This window comes from Podarcis filfolensis (assembly GCF_964270895.1).
Source record: "Podarcis filfolensis genome assembly, chromosome: 8".
Classification (NCBI taxonomy): Eukaryota; Metazoa; Chordata; class Lepidosauria; order Squamata; family Lacertidae; genus Podarcis; species Podarcis filfolensis.
Window position 1 is genome coordinate 13,330,800 of NC_139611.1, and position 16,036 is coordinate 13,346,835.

The window sequence follows — 16,036 nt, forward strand, 5'->3', positions numbered from 1 at the left end:
CTCTCTAGCTTCCTGCCTGGGAGAGGCGGCGGTGGCGCGCAAAGCTACGGGGCGCCCTTCTCTCTCCTGCCTGCCCCGCTGCAGTAGCAGGACTGCTGAGGAAGCCCGCGTGGCAAGCAAGCCTCAAGCTGCCCAGTTCAGGGGGCAGGGAGGACAGAGAGGGGGAGGGGTGCCAAGAATGTTGGCCCCCACCCCTTCCGTGGAGGAAAAAGGTGGAGGAGGGATTCATTTGGATTTGGGGCGGTGGGAGGGGAAAGCTGGAGGGGCGCACTATCATTAGGACTCAGTTCGGAGGTAAGGATGGACTCGAGAGCGTGCTCTCCATGCAGTTAGTTAGTGGTTAAAAACAAACACCAACAAAAAGTCCTTTAAAGACGGGAGCGGGTTTTAAGGTCCTATTAGATTCAGCAGGGCTTACTCTCAGGTAAGTGCAGTTAGGGCTGCAGCCTTTGTGACCCAAGTCTTGGATCCTTTTTAGGTTCAGGGTGTCACTGCTTGACACATACTCACACACACACACACACACCAATATTTGAAAACGTCAGCTTTGTACTTAAACACAAATTGGCCGGGAACTTCATTCTCTGTGTCTTCATCAATTTATTTAAAGAACAACAAACTGGTGATTGCTTTAACTTTTTGATATGTGGTGATTTGAATCATGAGGATGAATTAGAAGAACTGCTGAGTCTTGAATGAGTCTTGCTTTGGAGTTGAGGACTTCATTAGATTTTCTTCTGCCTTTTCATTTCATTTTGTTCTAAGGGCTTGTTAGAGATAATATGTAAGTGTGGTGTCAGCTCCCTTAAAAAAAGTCAACCTCTCTGGGGCCCCCCTCATTAGAAAAGGCTGACAACTCTGAGAAAACGGGGGGGCGGGGGCACCGGAGGGATTTTTGCACCACGGTGCCGGATATGCTTAAGACGACCCTGCCTACCTAACATCTAAACCTCTCTGTTCCTGGCTGCTTTCTGCAGTTAGTAAACAAACAAACCCCTGTGTTGCAAAATGTGAGTCAGCAATATCAAACGCAACACGATGGCCAGAAACAATTACAATGTGAAAACTTTATGGAATAATTCAGAACATCAAAACTAACAAACTGAAGTCTCTGAAAGTCTTTAAATGAATCACAGTTACCGTCCCGTCAGCCCCAGCCTCATACTGGCAGCAGGTCCACTAGTCAATCTAGTTTATCATCCCAATCGGACACTGGAGACCAACACGTCTCCTTACATCCCCTCCCACACAGACAGGGTGCAGCACTTGGTACAGGGGATTTTCGAAGGGGTAGTCGCTCCCGGACAAGGAAGAAATTTTAATTGCTAATAATTCATCGCACACTTTATCTACTAATGAATTGCAAACTTTACAGTTGGGACTTGGCTTTGTTCCAAAACCTTCTTATAATGCTTTTCGGACCAGGGTCTGGCCATCGTGTTGCTTTTGATATTGCTTTCTGCAGTTGGCAGCTGGCTGCAACCCTTCACTTGGAGCTGGCTCATTCCTGACAATACCTTTGGTTTGGCTCAGGATCAGGCAGCTCATGGTGTTTTAAGGCAAGGTCAGGCAGGCAGAGCATGAAGGAAACAGCCAAGCTGCATCGGACAACTTAACTACGAACTGCAAAAATTGGAATTTCCTCCAAACCTGTGCCAAAATTTTGCAGGTTTTTTTTTTTGTGTGTGTGTGGCAGCGTTTAGCAGTGAAAACCCTGCATTTTGCAGCACCCCACAAACTGCTACATCAAACATGGGGTTCATACTTAACTATGAACCCCAAAATCTGGAATCTGCTCTGAACCTCCCACGTTTTTACTCAAAATAAGAGCTCTGCAGCTGGATTGGACCAAAGGCCCCTCTGGTCCAGCCTGCTGTTCTTACAGTAGCCAATCAGGTGGCTCCAGGAAGCCCATAAGCAGGGCATGAAGGAAACTGCCCTCCCACACTACTACCTAGGAAACCACTAGAAGAACCTGCACAACCTGGCCAATGACCCATCTAGCCCACCTGTAATCTCCAGCAACTGGGATTCAGAAGCACTGCTGCCTCCAATGGTGGAGACAGAACCAAGCCACCATCAGGGCTGGTCCAATATATTTTGACACCTGAGGCGAACTTCAAAATGGTGGCGTAAGATCTACATCAGGAACAAGGGGGTGGGGGAATAAATATCTACATTGGGATCTGCTTTCCCTGTGGCTCCTGCCACCCAAGGTTGTTGCCTCATCTTGTCTAATGGGTGGGCCGGCCCTGACCATCATGGCTATTAGCCATTGATAGCCGTATCTTCCATGAATTTACCTCAAGCTCTTTTAAAGTCATCTAAGTGGGCATGTCACCCTGCCTCCTGTGGGAAGGAGTTCCAAAGTTCAATTATGCACTGTGCCAAGGACTTCCTTTTATCTGTCCTGAATCTTCCAACATTCAGCTTCATTGGATATGTTCTAGTGTTGGGAAGAGAGAGGGAGAAAAGCTTTCTCTATCCTTTTCACTAAAGTATTCTATACCCACTTTCTCCCTGCAGCTGGATCAGACCAAAGGCTCCTTTAATCCACTTAAGAGAGAATATTATGAAAATGATATACAGGTGGTACATGACCCCAGTCAAGCTTGCAAAAATATATCATCGGACAATTTGCCCGATAATAAATGCTGGAAATGTAAGGAGGTTGAAGGTACATTCTTTCACCTTTGGTGGACGTACGTGCCCAAAGATTAAGGCTTTCTGGGAAATGATTTATAATGAAATGAAAAAGGTATTTAAGTATACCTTCTTGAAGAAACCAGGGGCTTTTCTCTTGGGCATAGTCGGCCATTTGGTGCCAAAGAAGGACAGAACTTTTTTTATGTATGCTACAACGGCAGCAAGAATACTTATAGCAAAGCACTGGAAGACTCAAGATCTATCCACTCTGGAGGAATGGCAGATGAAGTTGATTGACTGTATGGGACTGGCAGAAATGACCGGCAGAATCCGCGACCAGGGAGAAGAGTCGGCAGAAGAAGATTGGAAGAAATTTAAGGATTATTTACAGAAATATTACAAAATTAATGAACTCTGAAAAGATGCTGGATTGAATTTTTGTGGTTTCTAGCTGCTATGATAAAGATAATAGGGATTAAAATTGTTTAATCATAAAACTTAAAAAGTTGATTGGGAAATATGGTGTTAATTAAAAGAAATGTTAAGAGATTAGGATTTGCTGGATTAACAATTTGAAATAGAAAACAAGAAGGGGAGGTATGAGGAAGTCAAAGAAACATGTTATTGAAAAATTGTTACTGAAATTGACTTGTTTTTAATATTTTTCTTTTTCTTTTTCTTTTTGTGTTTGTATAAAATTGGAAAATCTAATAAATATTTATATATAAAAAAACAACAAAAAACAAAGGCTCCTCTAATCCAGCCCTGATGCCTATGGGGAGCCTGCAAACTAACTCTCTCTCTCTCTCTCTCTCTCTCTCTCTCTCTCTCTCTCTCTCTCTCCTGCCCCCCACTAGTAAAGAGAGTTTAAATCCTAGGGTCAAAAGAGATGTAATATAACAGGTACAGCCTTTGGCATTTCCATGCAAAGCTCAAATGCATACAAGATAAGCTTTGTGACCCTTTGCCACAGCAGGCAATTAACAATAACACATTCTTGCAACACTCCCGCTGTTGTATACATTTGGGCTTTGCATGGAAATGTCACAGGTTGCAACTCCTGAGTTCCACCACCTCTTGGTCACTCTGTTAATTATTATTATTTTTTGAAAAAAGGCATCTGATGATGGGGGTTCTGGCCCGTGAAAAGCTTATGCTGCAATGAATTAGTTAATCTTTAAAGCTGCCACAAGCCTTTTTATTTTTTTAAGTTAACAGCAAAACTAGCACAGTTTTACTGTGGAAAGGTGCTGCATGTCTTGTAGGTGCACCGCCGGTTTTTGCCTAAAGAAAACACCAAAGCAAATCCTGCCTATTAATGACGATGATGATAATGATAGGAATTCTACCCTGTCCTTCCCAAGGAGCCTAAGGTGGCAAGCAGTTACACAATTTAAAAACAAAGCCGAAACACTGCAAAACAGCCAAAACATTCCAAAGACAATTACACAACTGAAAACATCTAAAAGCATTTTCAATTAAGAAATATTCTAAAAGCAATTACTGTGAAAAACATCCTTCCATCCAAAGATCAGGGGGATGCCAGCAGCAAGATTTTTCAGTATGGGTAAGCAGGAGTGCTTCTGAATGCCATCTGAAAGTTAATCTATATCTGTCTGTCTGTCTGTCTAGCCATATTGCATGCATATCCCTCCTTTTTCTCCAATGAGCTCAGTTCACTCCCAGTCAGAGCAACAGGCTCACTCTGAGCTCTCCGTGGTACTGAAACTCTTGAAATTTCTGAGGTGCCTTGCTTTGGGGTGGGGTGGGGTGGGTGCTTCTCTCTGGACCTAGACGGGGGTGGGGGCACTATATTCACAGCCATCTCCTTAAGTATACCCATGAGAGATCTGAGGCCTGAGGCACAGCCACCATAAAATATTACAGACCAATGAAGGAGAGTGATGTTTTCCCAGCTAGTAAGTAACTGTCAGAAGACTCTGACCAGAGATATAATTACTACAATGGGAAGAAGAGAACAACAGAAGGGTTAGGTGGGGGGGGGGGGATAGAAGAGAAAGAGTGTTTAGCCCTGCGGCTGGTCGCCATGGATACCACTGCGCACTGCACTGGGCTTTTCTTAAAGACCTCGAGAAACGGAAGGGTCATCCGCTCGAGAGAAAACGCTCCTTAAGAAGCTGATTTCATATTTGAAAGCCCAGGGCTTGGGATGCATCCCACATCACCGCAATTACATACAATCTATGAGCTAGTCCTCCTCTCCTCCTCCTCCCCCAAAACCCCCCACCTCCCCTACACAACCCTCTCAGATGGGGAGGCTGGTAAACCTGGGACTTAAGAACACAAGAAGAAACTTTAAAATCGAAAACGCATAAATAAACATTGAAAAAAAGGACATAAGAAGAGCTGGGTGGATCAGGCCAAGGGCCTGTCTAGTCCAGCATCCTGTTATCATAGTGGCCAACCAGATGCCCCAATGAGCAGCCTACAGTACATGCAAGATTCAAGCACAAGAGTTCTCTCTCTCCTCACCTGTGGTCTCCGGCAACTGGTGTTCAGAAGCATTGCTGCCTTCAACTGTGGAAGCAGAGCACAGCCACTGTGGCTAGTAGCCATCAATAGCCCTCTTCTCCTCCATTAGTAATAATAATAATAATAATAATAATAATAATAATAATAATAATAATAATTTATTATTTATACCCCGCCCATCTTGGCTGGGTTTCCCCAGCCACTCTGGGCAGCTTCCAACACAATATTAAAATCCAGTAATGCATCAAACATTAAAAGCTTCCCCAAACAGGGCTGCCTTCAGATGTCGTCTAAAAGTCTGGTAGTTGTTGTTCTCTTTGACATCTGGTGGGAGGGCATTCTGCAGGTCGGGTGCCACTACCGAGAAGGCCCTCTGCCTGGTTCCCTGTGACTTGGCTTCTCGCAGTGAGGGAACCGCCAGAAGGCCCTCGGCGCTGGACCTCAGTGTCCGGGCAGAACGATGGGGGTGGAGACGCTCCTTCAGATATACTGGACAGAGGCCGTTTAGGGCTTTAAAGGTCAGCACCAACACTTTGAATTGTGCTCAGAAACATACTGGGAGCCAATGTAGGTCTTTCAAGACCAGTGTTATGTGGTCTTGGCGGCTGTTCCCAGTCACCAGTCTAGCTGCCACATTCTGGATTAGTTGTAATTTCCGGGTCACCTTCAAAGGTAGCCCCACATAGAGCACATTGCAGTAGTCCAAGTGGGAGATAACCAGAGCATGCACCACTCTGGCAAGACAGTCCACGGGCAGATAGGGTCTCAGCCTGCGTACCAGATGGAGCTGGTAAACATTAATTTGTCTAATCCTCTTTTAATGCCACCTCGGTCAGTGGACATCACTGCCTCCCACTGGAGTGAGTTCCACAGTTGAACTAGGTGAATCCACTAGGTGAGTAAGTCCTTCCTTTTATCTCTCCTGAATCTTTCCATATTCATCTTTACTGGATGGCCATGAGTTCTTGTGCCATGAGAGAGGGTCCCATTCAGTCCAGTAAGGCCCCAAACCACAGATCCCATCCCCATGACCATGGAACAGCCCTCCAGGTCTCACTTTGGGGCTTTCCACAAGCATCTGAATGGCTGCTGCGAAAACAGGATGTTGGACAAGGCCAGGAGGACTCCCCTGCTCAGCGCCTGAGGGCCCCAGTAGTGCCATTCACCACCTGGACCAGGGCGGGGCCTGATGGGCTCTATAAAGGACTGCTGCCACTGCTGCTGCTGGGCAGAGAGGGCTCTGTTTAGTTTAGTTTTTTGTTTGTTGTTTAAATTGCTGTTATTTTTTACCTACCGTATTTTTCGCTCCATAAGACACACTTTTTTCCTCCTAAAAAGGAAGGAGAAATGTCTGTGCGTCTTATGGAATGAATGTGTGGTCGGTCGCTGGCTCCCTTTCCGGCCCCGCTCCCTTGCCCAGGTCTCCACTGCTGAATGTTCTGCAGGCGGAGGCTGTTTGTTTCCCCAGCGACATGGGACTGGCTGATGAGATTATCTGTCTGGAAACTGTAGAAATGGCTCCCTTTCCTTTCCTAAGGAAGCTGCAGAACTGTGAGTTGAACCCCATAAAAACAAGGTTTTTCCCCTTTGCAAAGCAAGCTCAACAACTTTGAGCTGATCCCCCCAAAAACGGGGCTTTCCTTCTTTCCTCCTCTAAAAACTAGGTGCGTCTTATGGAGTGAAAAATTTTGAGTGTCATTTTGAACTGTGATATTGATGCTGTATTCTTAGTTTTAGATTTTAATTTATGTGGAAATCGTTTCCCATTTTGGTTGTGTATTTTTTTTGATGTGGTTTATTGTTTATGACTTTTGTAATTATGTAAATCTTGTTATGCTGTAAGCCGCTTTGAGCATTGTTTTTTTAACTGTGGAAAGGCGGCATACAAATAAAAAAATGATGATGATGATCTTGTTCTTATGTTTAACAGAGTGGGGGGGGGCTGTGGTTCTCCTGCCTGGCCCATGGCCTTCATGGAGCCACTTGAATGGCTACTGCAGGAAACAAGATACCCAATCAGCTAGGTCTTTTGCCTGACCCTGCAATGACAAACCTAGACAGCATCTTAAAAAGCAGAGAATCACCTTGCCAACAAAGGTCCGTATAGTTAAAGCTATGATTTTCCCAGTAGTGATGTATGGAAGTGAGAGCTGGATCATAAAGAAGGCTGATCGCCAAAGAATTGATGCTTTTGAATTAGGGTGCTGGAGGAGATTCTTGAGAGTCCCATGGACTGCAAGAAGATCAAACCTCTCCATTCTGGAGGAAATCAGCCCTGAGTGCTCACTGGAAGGACAGATCCTGATGCTGAGGCTCCAATACTTTGGCCACCTCATGAGAAGAGAAGACTCCCTGGGAAAGACCCTGATGCTGGGAAAGATGGAGGACACAAGGAGAAGGGGACGACAGAGGATGAGATGGTTGGACAGTGTTCTCGAAGCTACCAGCATGAGTTTGACCAAACTGCGGGAGGCAGTGGAAGACAGAAGTGCCTGGCATGCTCTGGTCCGTGGGGTCACGAAGAGTCAGACACGACTAGACAACTAAACAACCACAACAGCAACAACAACAGGGCTCTGCTTATGTTCCTTATTTCCAGGTCTTTCGTCCTTGACTGATCTTCACGTAGGAGTTTTTTTTAAAATGTCCCTCGTTATAAGGGTTGCTGATTCGAAGAGAGGGAAGGGAGGGGGAGAGCCGGTAGGACATGCCTGCTGCACCGTTCCAGGCCTGAGAAGATTTCAACAGACAGGCAACTGCATGAAACGTGGTAGCAGCTGGTGCTGAGCGCAGCCTTCCTTCCCCCCTCCAATGACAGAGAAGCTCATTTGTCAACTCCGGGTTCCTCCGCTGCAAACGGAGCCACGCTCAGTAAATATAAATCGCAACATCTGTTCCATGCTGCTCCCTGGCACAGATCTCGCTTACCCACCCGTCCTCCTCCTCCCCGAAATAGCACACACACACACACGCTCAGAGCAAGCGACAAAGATGGAGGCTCGGCCTCTTGGCTACAGACAACAGAACCTGCTGACTCCATCGCCATCCGGCAGCCTCCCTGTGGTACAAGGTCTGGATCAGGGCTGCAAGGGACAGCTGGTGTTTGTATTGTGGTGTGTGCTTCTGCGGCGAACTTATGTTTATTTTTAAACAGGCGTTTGGACCCGTGGCACGGCGCACTGGCACCATTAACGGGGAGGTTAACCCTGTGCCTGTAGGAAGGCATTGCCGTTTCATATATAGCTGCATGTAGTTGCCAGATTAAGGGAAGTCACTGCACCACTCTGTCCTGCCTGGAGTCCTGTTCTGGCCATGCCATGGTTCCAGGAGGGTATTGACAAGCTGGAAGGTGACCTTAAGAGGTTTGAGAGCGGGGCCAAAACTAACAAAGTGGATTTCAGTAGGGACAAACGTAAGGTTCTGTGCTTAGGCAGGAATAGTCAGATGCACAGATGGAGGATGGGGGAACCCCCTGGGCTTGACAGCGGTGCATGCGAAAAGGATCTACAAGTTCTTAGTACACCACAAGCCGAACACAAGTCAACAGTGTGATTCAGCAGCAGCAGAAGCTAAACATATATATTTTTGAAGGAAGTTTTAAATATTTAATGCTGTATTGTTTTTATCACTCGATTGGGAGCCGCACAGAGTGGCTGGGGAAACTCAGCCAGATGGGCGGGGTATAAATAATAAATTATTAAATCATTATTACTATAAACCAAACAGCAAATGCAATTCTAGTCTGAATCAACAGACGTCTCGTGTCCAGAACAAGGGAAGTAATAGCATCTCTCTATTCTGCCTGAGACAATGGAGAAGTAATTGGAGAGCCATCTTCAAGCACCTGAAGGGCTGGTCCATGGAAGATGGAGCAAGCTTGTTTTCTCCTGCTCCAGAGGGTGGGACCCAAACCAGTAGATTCAAATGACAAGAAAGGAGATTACAACTAAATATTTGGAAGAACTTTAGGAGGGTAAGGGTTGTTCAACAGTGGGGTGGTCTCCCTTGGAAGGTGGTGGGCTCTCCTTCCTTGGAGGTTTTTAAGCAGATGTTGGGTGAACATCTGTTGTGGATGCTTAAGCTGTGATTCCTGCATTGCCGGGCGGCGGACGAGATAACCCTCTCAACTCTACAGTTCTACGATCCTATAAATAGTGTGTCTAGTGAGTTGTTAAGAAGAGGGTTCAGCACTTACACATCACGTTGAGGAAGATGTTTCCAGATGCTAGCACCACTTTCTCACGCGTTGCTCTGTCGTAAATCCCCACGTGGCACTCATAGGGGCCATTGTCTGAGATACGGACTTCAGGGAGCCTGGAATTACAAAGAAGAGGGAAAGACAAAGGTGAGAAGAGACAGTGCAAATTATAGGGCTATGCACGGACCTTCCGATCTGCCCTGTGGTCCCCAGAGGGTGATTTACCCTGTGCCACCCCTGGGGTTCACCCACCCTACCTCAGATCCATCCCTGAAACAAGTTGAGTGCAGGGTTGGGTTTTTGGCTTTTTAAGGTAAAGGTAAAGGGACCTCTGACCATTAGGTCCAGTCGTGACCGACTGTGGTTGCGGCGCTCATCTTGCTTTACTGGCCAAGGGAGCCGGCATACAGCTTCCGAGTCATGTGGCCAGCATGACTAAGCCACTTCTGGCAAACCAGAGCAGTGCACGGAAACGCCGTTTACCTTCCCACCCGAGTGGTACCTATTTATCTACTTGCACTTTGACATGCTTTTGAACTGCTAAGTTGGCAGGAGCAGGGAGAGAGCAACGGGAGCTCACCCCGTTGCGGGGATTCGAACCGCCGACCTTCTGATTGGCAAGTCCTAGGCTCTGTGGTTTAGACCACAGCGCCACCCAGGTCCCTGGCTTTATAAAGGGGTATTTAAATTCTCAAAATTCCTCTTAAATGTTAGGGGTGCTGGTTGCTGCTCAGAGTGGCTTCTCTGAGCACAAGGGAGCAGTTGCTAAGCAGGAGGAGTTGCTCGCAAAGGGGCACCCGCACCCTGCAGGATCAATGCTTCCCCTCAACGACTGTTGAGCAGAGGTACTGATCCTGCATGTTGAGATGTCAGGCAGGAAGGAGAGACGTGGCTTAGGTCTCGCTTATTCTGGGAAGACACACGCTTAGTCAGGAAGGTCTCGGCCATTTTTGCATCCTGCCTGCTCCTCCCTCTTGCCTGATGCCACACTCACTGACAGTCACAGATCACACTGGACCAATCCGACTCGACTCGAAGTGATCTGCAGCTGCATGAACCTGACTCGGTTGAAGCCGAAAGCTTGCATCCAATGCACACTAAAGCAGCGGCTAATTCTACAGTGTAACAACCTCAGATATGCAGATGACACAACCTTGATGGCAGAAAGTGAGGAGGAATTAAAGAACCTTTTAATGAGGGTGAAAGAGGAGAGCGCAAAATAAGGTCTGAAGCTCAACATCAAAAAAACTAAGATCATGGCCACTGGGCTCATCACCTCCTGGCAAATAGAAGGGGAAGAAATGGAGGCAGTGAGAGATTTTACTTTCTTGGGCTCCATGAACACTGCAGATGGTGACAGAGGTCATGAAATTAAAAGACGCCTGCTTCTTGGGAGAAAAGCAATGACAAACCTAGACAGCATCTTAAAAGGCAGAGACATCACCTTGCCAACAAAGGTCCGTATAGTAAAAGCTATGGTTTTCCCAGTAGTGATGTATGGAAGTGAGAACTGGACCATAAAGAAGGCTGATCGCCAAAGAATTGATGCTTTTGAATTCTGGTGCTGGAGGAGACTCTTGAGAGTCCCATGGACTGCAAGAAGATCAAACCTCTCCATTCTGAAGGCAATCAGCCCTGAGTGCTCACTGGAAGGACAGATCCTGAAGCTGAGGCTCCAATACTTTGGCCACCTCATGAGAAGAGAAGGCTCCCTGGGAAAGACCCTGATGTTGGGAAAGATGGAGGGCACAAGGAGAAGGGGACGAAAGAGGACGAGGTGGTTGGACATTGTTCTCGAAGCTACCAGCAGGAGTTTGACCAAACTTCGGGAGGCAGTGGAAGACAGGAGTGCCTGGCGTGCTCTGGTCCATGGGGTCACGAAGAGTCTGACATGACTAAATGACTAAACAACAACAACAATGTCTTAGGATGTGAACACAAGAGATGCTCTTGCATCCCCCCTCCCAGCTGTGCTCATGATATCATGATTGCAGTAAGCCAGAAAGTGGATTGGATTGTCTTCATTGTCAAGGTATCAGTGCACAATTTTCAAGCTCTCCACCCCAGCCAACAGTTTGCTGTTATCTACACAGACTGGCAGAAGCTCTCCAGGATTTCAGGCAAGAGATATTCCCAGCCCTGCAGGGAAATGTTGTTGTGGATTGAACCCGGGACCTTGTGCATGCAACACAAAAGTCCCCTCCCCCCCACGAGACACATCCTTTTCTTCCCCCATGGCCCTTCTTCGTCTCCACCTCCACCTGCAACTGTTTCGCCAAGTAACATTTGCAAATGAGAGAGACAGAGAAAGAAACTCTCTCTTGCAGGCTTCTGAATGCAAACAGAAGAGAGAGCGAGAAATTAGGGCAAACTCTTGGATGCAAGAGAATTCTCTGTGGAAGTTGGGAGCAGGGGTTAAGCTGAGAGAAGCATTGATCTCTCTTCACCTCGATGCTCTGGCGCCTGACACTTCTCTGCTCCAGTATTAAATTCATCATGTGACATAACTTTAAATTAAAAACGGGTCTGAAGAGAGGGGAGGGGAAGAGGAAGTGGGGGGGCCAGAGAAGGCCATCTGGGGGAGAGCAACAGAAAATCAAAGTGTCCCTACCTTGTCGCAGAGTCCAATTTGGAACGGGAGCTAAAGAACGAGCCTCCACGGACAGCAATCATGAAGGGCTCCTTGGTTGGAAAAAGACAGATTGATGGGATCGGGCTTCTGGTGGGCCCCTGATATTATGAGTTAATCAAAGGATGCTGGCACGCTGGGGAGGCCGAGGTTTCAGGAGGGCAGATGCAGAACTCCAATTACAACCTCACAAGAAGAGGGAACTGGTGGCTTTCTTGGCACAGGGTGAGAGAGGGCTAAGGAGACCAGAAATATATTGGGCAGAACTGGGAGAGAGAACGGAGGAAGAGGAGGAGGGAGAAGGTGTTGGCCAGGGTGTAGAGCTTGAAAAGCACCGGTACCTTGATAATGAAGGGATATGGCCCCAGGTAGAGCATCTGTGTTGCATGCAGAAGGTCCCCCAGGTCCAGTCCTCAGGTAGGACTGGGAATGTCTCCTGCTTGAAGATCTGGAGGGCTGATGCCAGTCGGTGTAGACAATGAAGTAGAGTCCACCACCTTCCAAGGTCTTAACCATAGCATTTTTAGACAGTACAACACAGTTGGCATGAAAACACGATGCTGAACTAGATAGGCCTTTGATCAGATCTGCAGAACTTTTCATAAGAACTTGAGAAGAGCTTGCTGGATCAGGCCAATGGCCCATTTATTCCAACATCCAGCTCTCACACCAACCAAATGCCCATTCTGGGAAGCCCTTAAGCAGATTCAAGCCCAAGAGCTCTCTTTCCACCTCCTGTGCTTTCCAGCAACTGGGATTCAGAAGGATGGCTGCCTCCAGCTGTAGAGGCAGAGGATAACCATTGTGGCTAGTAGCCATCAATTTATTTATGAATTTATCTATCACATCTCCTCTTACTGACCTTTTTTCTGAACTAAAACGTCCCAAATGCTGCAACCTTTCCTCCACCCCCCTGATCCTTTTGGATGCCCTTTTCCAATCCCCCCCCCACTCTGCGATATCCTTTTTGAGGTGAGGCACCGCGATGGGATGAGCTCCCGTTGCTCGGTCCCAGCTCCTGCCAACCTAGCAGTTCGAAAGCACATCAAAGTGCAAATAGATAAATAGGTACCACTCTGGCGGGAAGGTAAATGGTGTTTCCGTGCGCTGCTCTGGTTCGCCAGAAGCGGCTTAGTCATGCTGGCCACATGACCCGGAAGCTGTACGCCGGCTCCCTCGGCCAATAAAGCAAGATGAGTGCCGCAACCCCAGAGTCGGCCACGACTGGACCTAATGGTCCTTCACCTTTACCTTTTATCCAGAGCTGGACATAATATTCCCAACAGGGGTCGCACAATAGATTTGTAATGCCATTATGATATTGGTAGTTTCACCCACAGTTCCTTTTCTAACAATCTCTAGCGTGGGATTTAACCCTTTTTCACAGCTGATGCACACTGGGTCATACGTTCCTAAGTATTTTTGGGGCGCTTCCCCAAGGGGAGACGCCATTCCACTTTCCTCCCCTTGTGTGGGCCATCGCTGAAAACTTGAGCCATGAATTTCATTGGCCTTCACTTGACATTATTCCTGCCTCCCTCCTGTAATCTTACCTCCCCACAGAGCTGCCTCCTTGCTAAAGTGGATTAAGTAGGTAGGAGAACATTTTTTTCCCTGGGAATTGAGTGCCATCGATCGGCTGTCTGGTTAGTAGTCAGTATTCAGATAACCGAGGGAGGGGGAGAGAGAGATATGTCAGGGGGGGCTGGAACGAGGCTTCTTTTTTTCACTGGCGATGGGGCCCAGGGATCAATAAACTATTAATAAACTGCAGAAGGTTTTAAGGAGAGATCTGTGTAATGCAGTTTAGCAGCTGGAGTTTACCAACACTGACAGCGCTTCAGAAGGGTAAGTAATTGTGTTATTGGAAGGAGGGGGGAAGAGGCACAGGGGGAAGAGGTGGAGGAACCAAGGCCACTGGTGGATCAGGGATGGGGACAGATGCTCACCACAGCAGGACTAACCACCAGCAACCAACCACCTAGCATTTGTGGGGGAACAGAGCTTCAGCTGAAAAGTTTTGGAGCTCAGGATTCTCTCTCCCTCCCCACTCCCATTCCATTAGTCCACCAGGCCTTTGTGAACAGGCCAGCTTTGGCGCTGGAGACTTCAAACTTAAAAAAATGGAATGGGGAACCTGTGCCCTCTCAAATGTTATTGGGCCACAATTCCCATCAATATCACTAACTGTTGGCCATGCTGGTGAGTGTCAGAGTTCAGTGACATTTGGGAAACACAAGTTCCTTATCGCTGAACCAGATCATCACTTGCTCTCATTGCCCCTAGCAGCTTCCATCATAACACTTGTCTTATTTTAATGCTGGGATTGAGAACCTGCAGTTATTTAGATGTTGCTGGACTTCAGTTTCCACCATCCCTGATCTTTCTCCATGTTTGCTGGGTCTGATGGGAGTTGGACTCCAGTAACATCTGGAAGGCCACAAGCCCCCCATACCTGAACTAGACTCTCTTGGCTTTACTGCCTCCAGCTGCACCATCTTAGCTCTGCCTTCTTTCAATGCAGGGATGGAGAACTGTGGCCTTGTGGAAGCTGTTAGATTCTGACTCCCATCATCCCCAACTGGTGACCACACTGACTGATGGAAGTCAGGAGTCCAGCTACATCTGGAAGGCCACAGACTCCCCATCCCTGACCCAGACCACCACTTGCCTCTTCTGTCCCATCACAACTCTGTTTTTAGTTAATTCAGGGATGGGGAACCTGTGCCCTCTAATCCTTGATATTCTTCATTTACAACTCTCCTCCACCACCACCACTGGTGATGCTGGCTGAGGCTGAATGTTTGGAAGGTCACAGGTTTCCCTATGGGCTGTGAGTCAGGTCAGGGGGGCTTTGCCCTTCCTGAAGAGTTGACCTCAAACTAAGCCAGATGACCAAGTCCATCTAGTCTGATGTCAGGGACTGGCTGGATGAGGAGGAGTGGTGGAAGCCGCCTGACCAAGATCCTCCCTGGGAAAGCAGAGAGGGAGAGTATTTGGATCCTGGATCCTGGTGGTGGGAAACTGGTCACACCCCAAAGGAGGGGAGGCTGGGAGCTTGGAGGATGATGAAGAGGAGGAAACAGGCAGATGCCCCAGCTCAGGGCAGAGACAGGAACCAGACTTTGCAGCTCCACCACAGAGCCACACCAACAGCTTCTCTGCTGACAGCCTGCAAGTCCCCTCTCACTCCCAGAAAAAGGCATTTATTGCATGTTAGCGAGCAGAAAGCCAGGCAGAAACAGAGAGGGTCCCTTGGGGCTTGCTGTAGACAGAGGGAGGGGCTTGACACAGAAGGGTAGGGAGTGAAGGGGGAGCTACAAGCCAGTCCGGGCAACTGCTTCATCTAGACAGGAGCAGCCCTTAGACGTCTCAGTGTGTTCTCTGTTCTTGCTTCTTTAATAAAGAAACAAACTATAAGTTAGCCGGTGTTTCACTGATCTGTGAACAACCTGTTCTCCTTGTCGGCTCCCGGACATCTGAAATTGTCTATCCTTCCAGTTTCGGTGCCCTAGCTATTATTGAGTTGCAACTGCTGTCATCGCTGTATGATTGCTTAAGCTGGTTGGGGATGATGTGGGTTGAAGTCCAACAACATCTGAGGACCGAAGGCAAAGGGGTGTGTGTCCTCACCCCCCCCATAAGTCTTTCACTGAAGAGGCACTACCAGTGATTGAAATTTCAAGTGTTCTTCATGCAAATTGTACGCTTTCCTACTGAGCTACAGCCTCTCTCTCTTTCTCCCTTTGGAAGTCTGATCTCAATAAGTTGTCAGATCAAAGCAACACCCGTCGCTAGACAGCCTCCTGCACACCCCCGCCCACTCTAAGTTAGCCTTGCAAACTCAGAGCTGTGGATGGTGTGTGTTTCTTAAGCTACTTTGAAAGTTACTCCTTTGAATCTGAGCCACAGCTAGAGAATTTTGTTCCGTCTTCTTTCCACAGCAAACTGGCCCAAGACGATTCTCCTGAAGCGGCTGGAAAAATCGGAACACTATGATTCTATGATTTTATGATTTTGTTAGAGAAAAGATGCATGTGGGGGGAAATCAATGCTTTATGGAAGAATGC

General features: G+C 47.5%; 1 protein-coding gene across 2 annotated transcripts in view; it reads right to left on the minus strand.

Moving 5' to 3' along the window:
- Positions 1-16,036, minus strand: part of IGSF21 (immunoglobin superfamily member 21) — a 231,592-nt gene that overhangs the window by 46,964 nt on the left and 168,592 nt on the right. For both annotated transcript variants that reach the window (XM_083628788.1, XM_083628789.1), the window contains one exon: positions 9,335-9,453. In XM_083628788.1, coding sequence (XP_083484914.1) covers positions 9,335-9,453 — 119 coding nt within the window. The remainder of the gene's footprint in view (positions 1-9,334; positions 9,454-16,036) is intronic.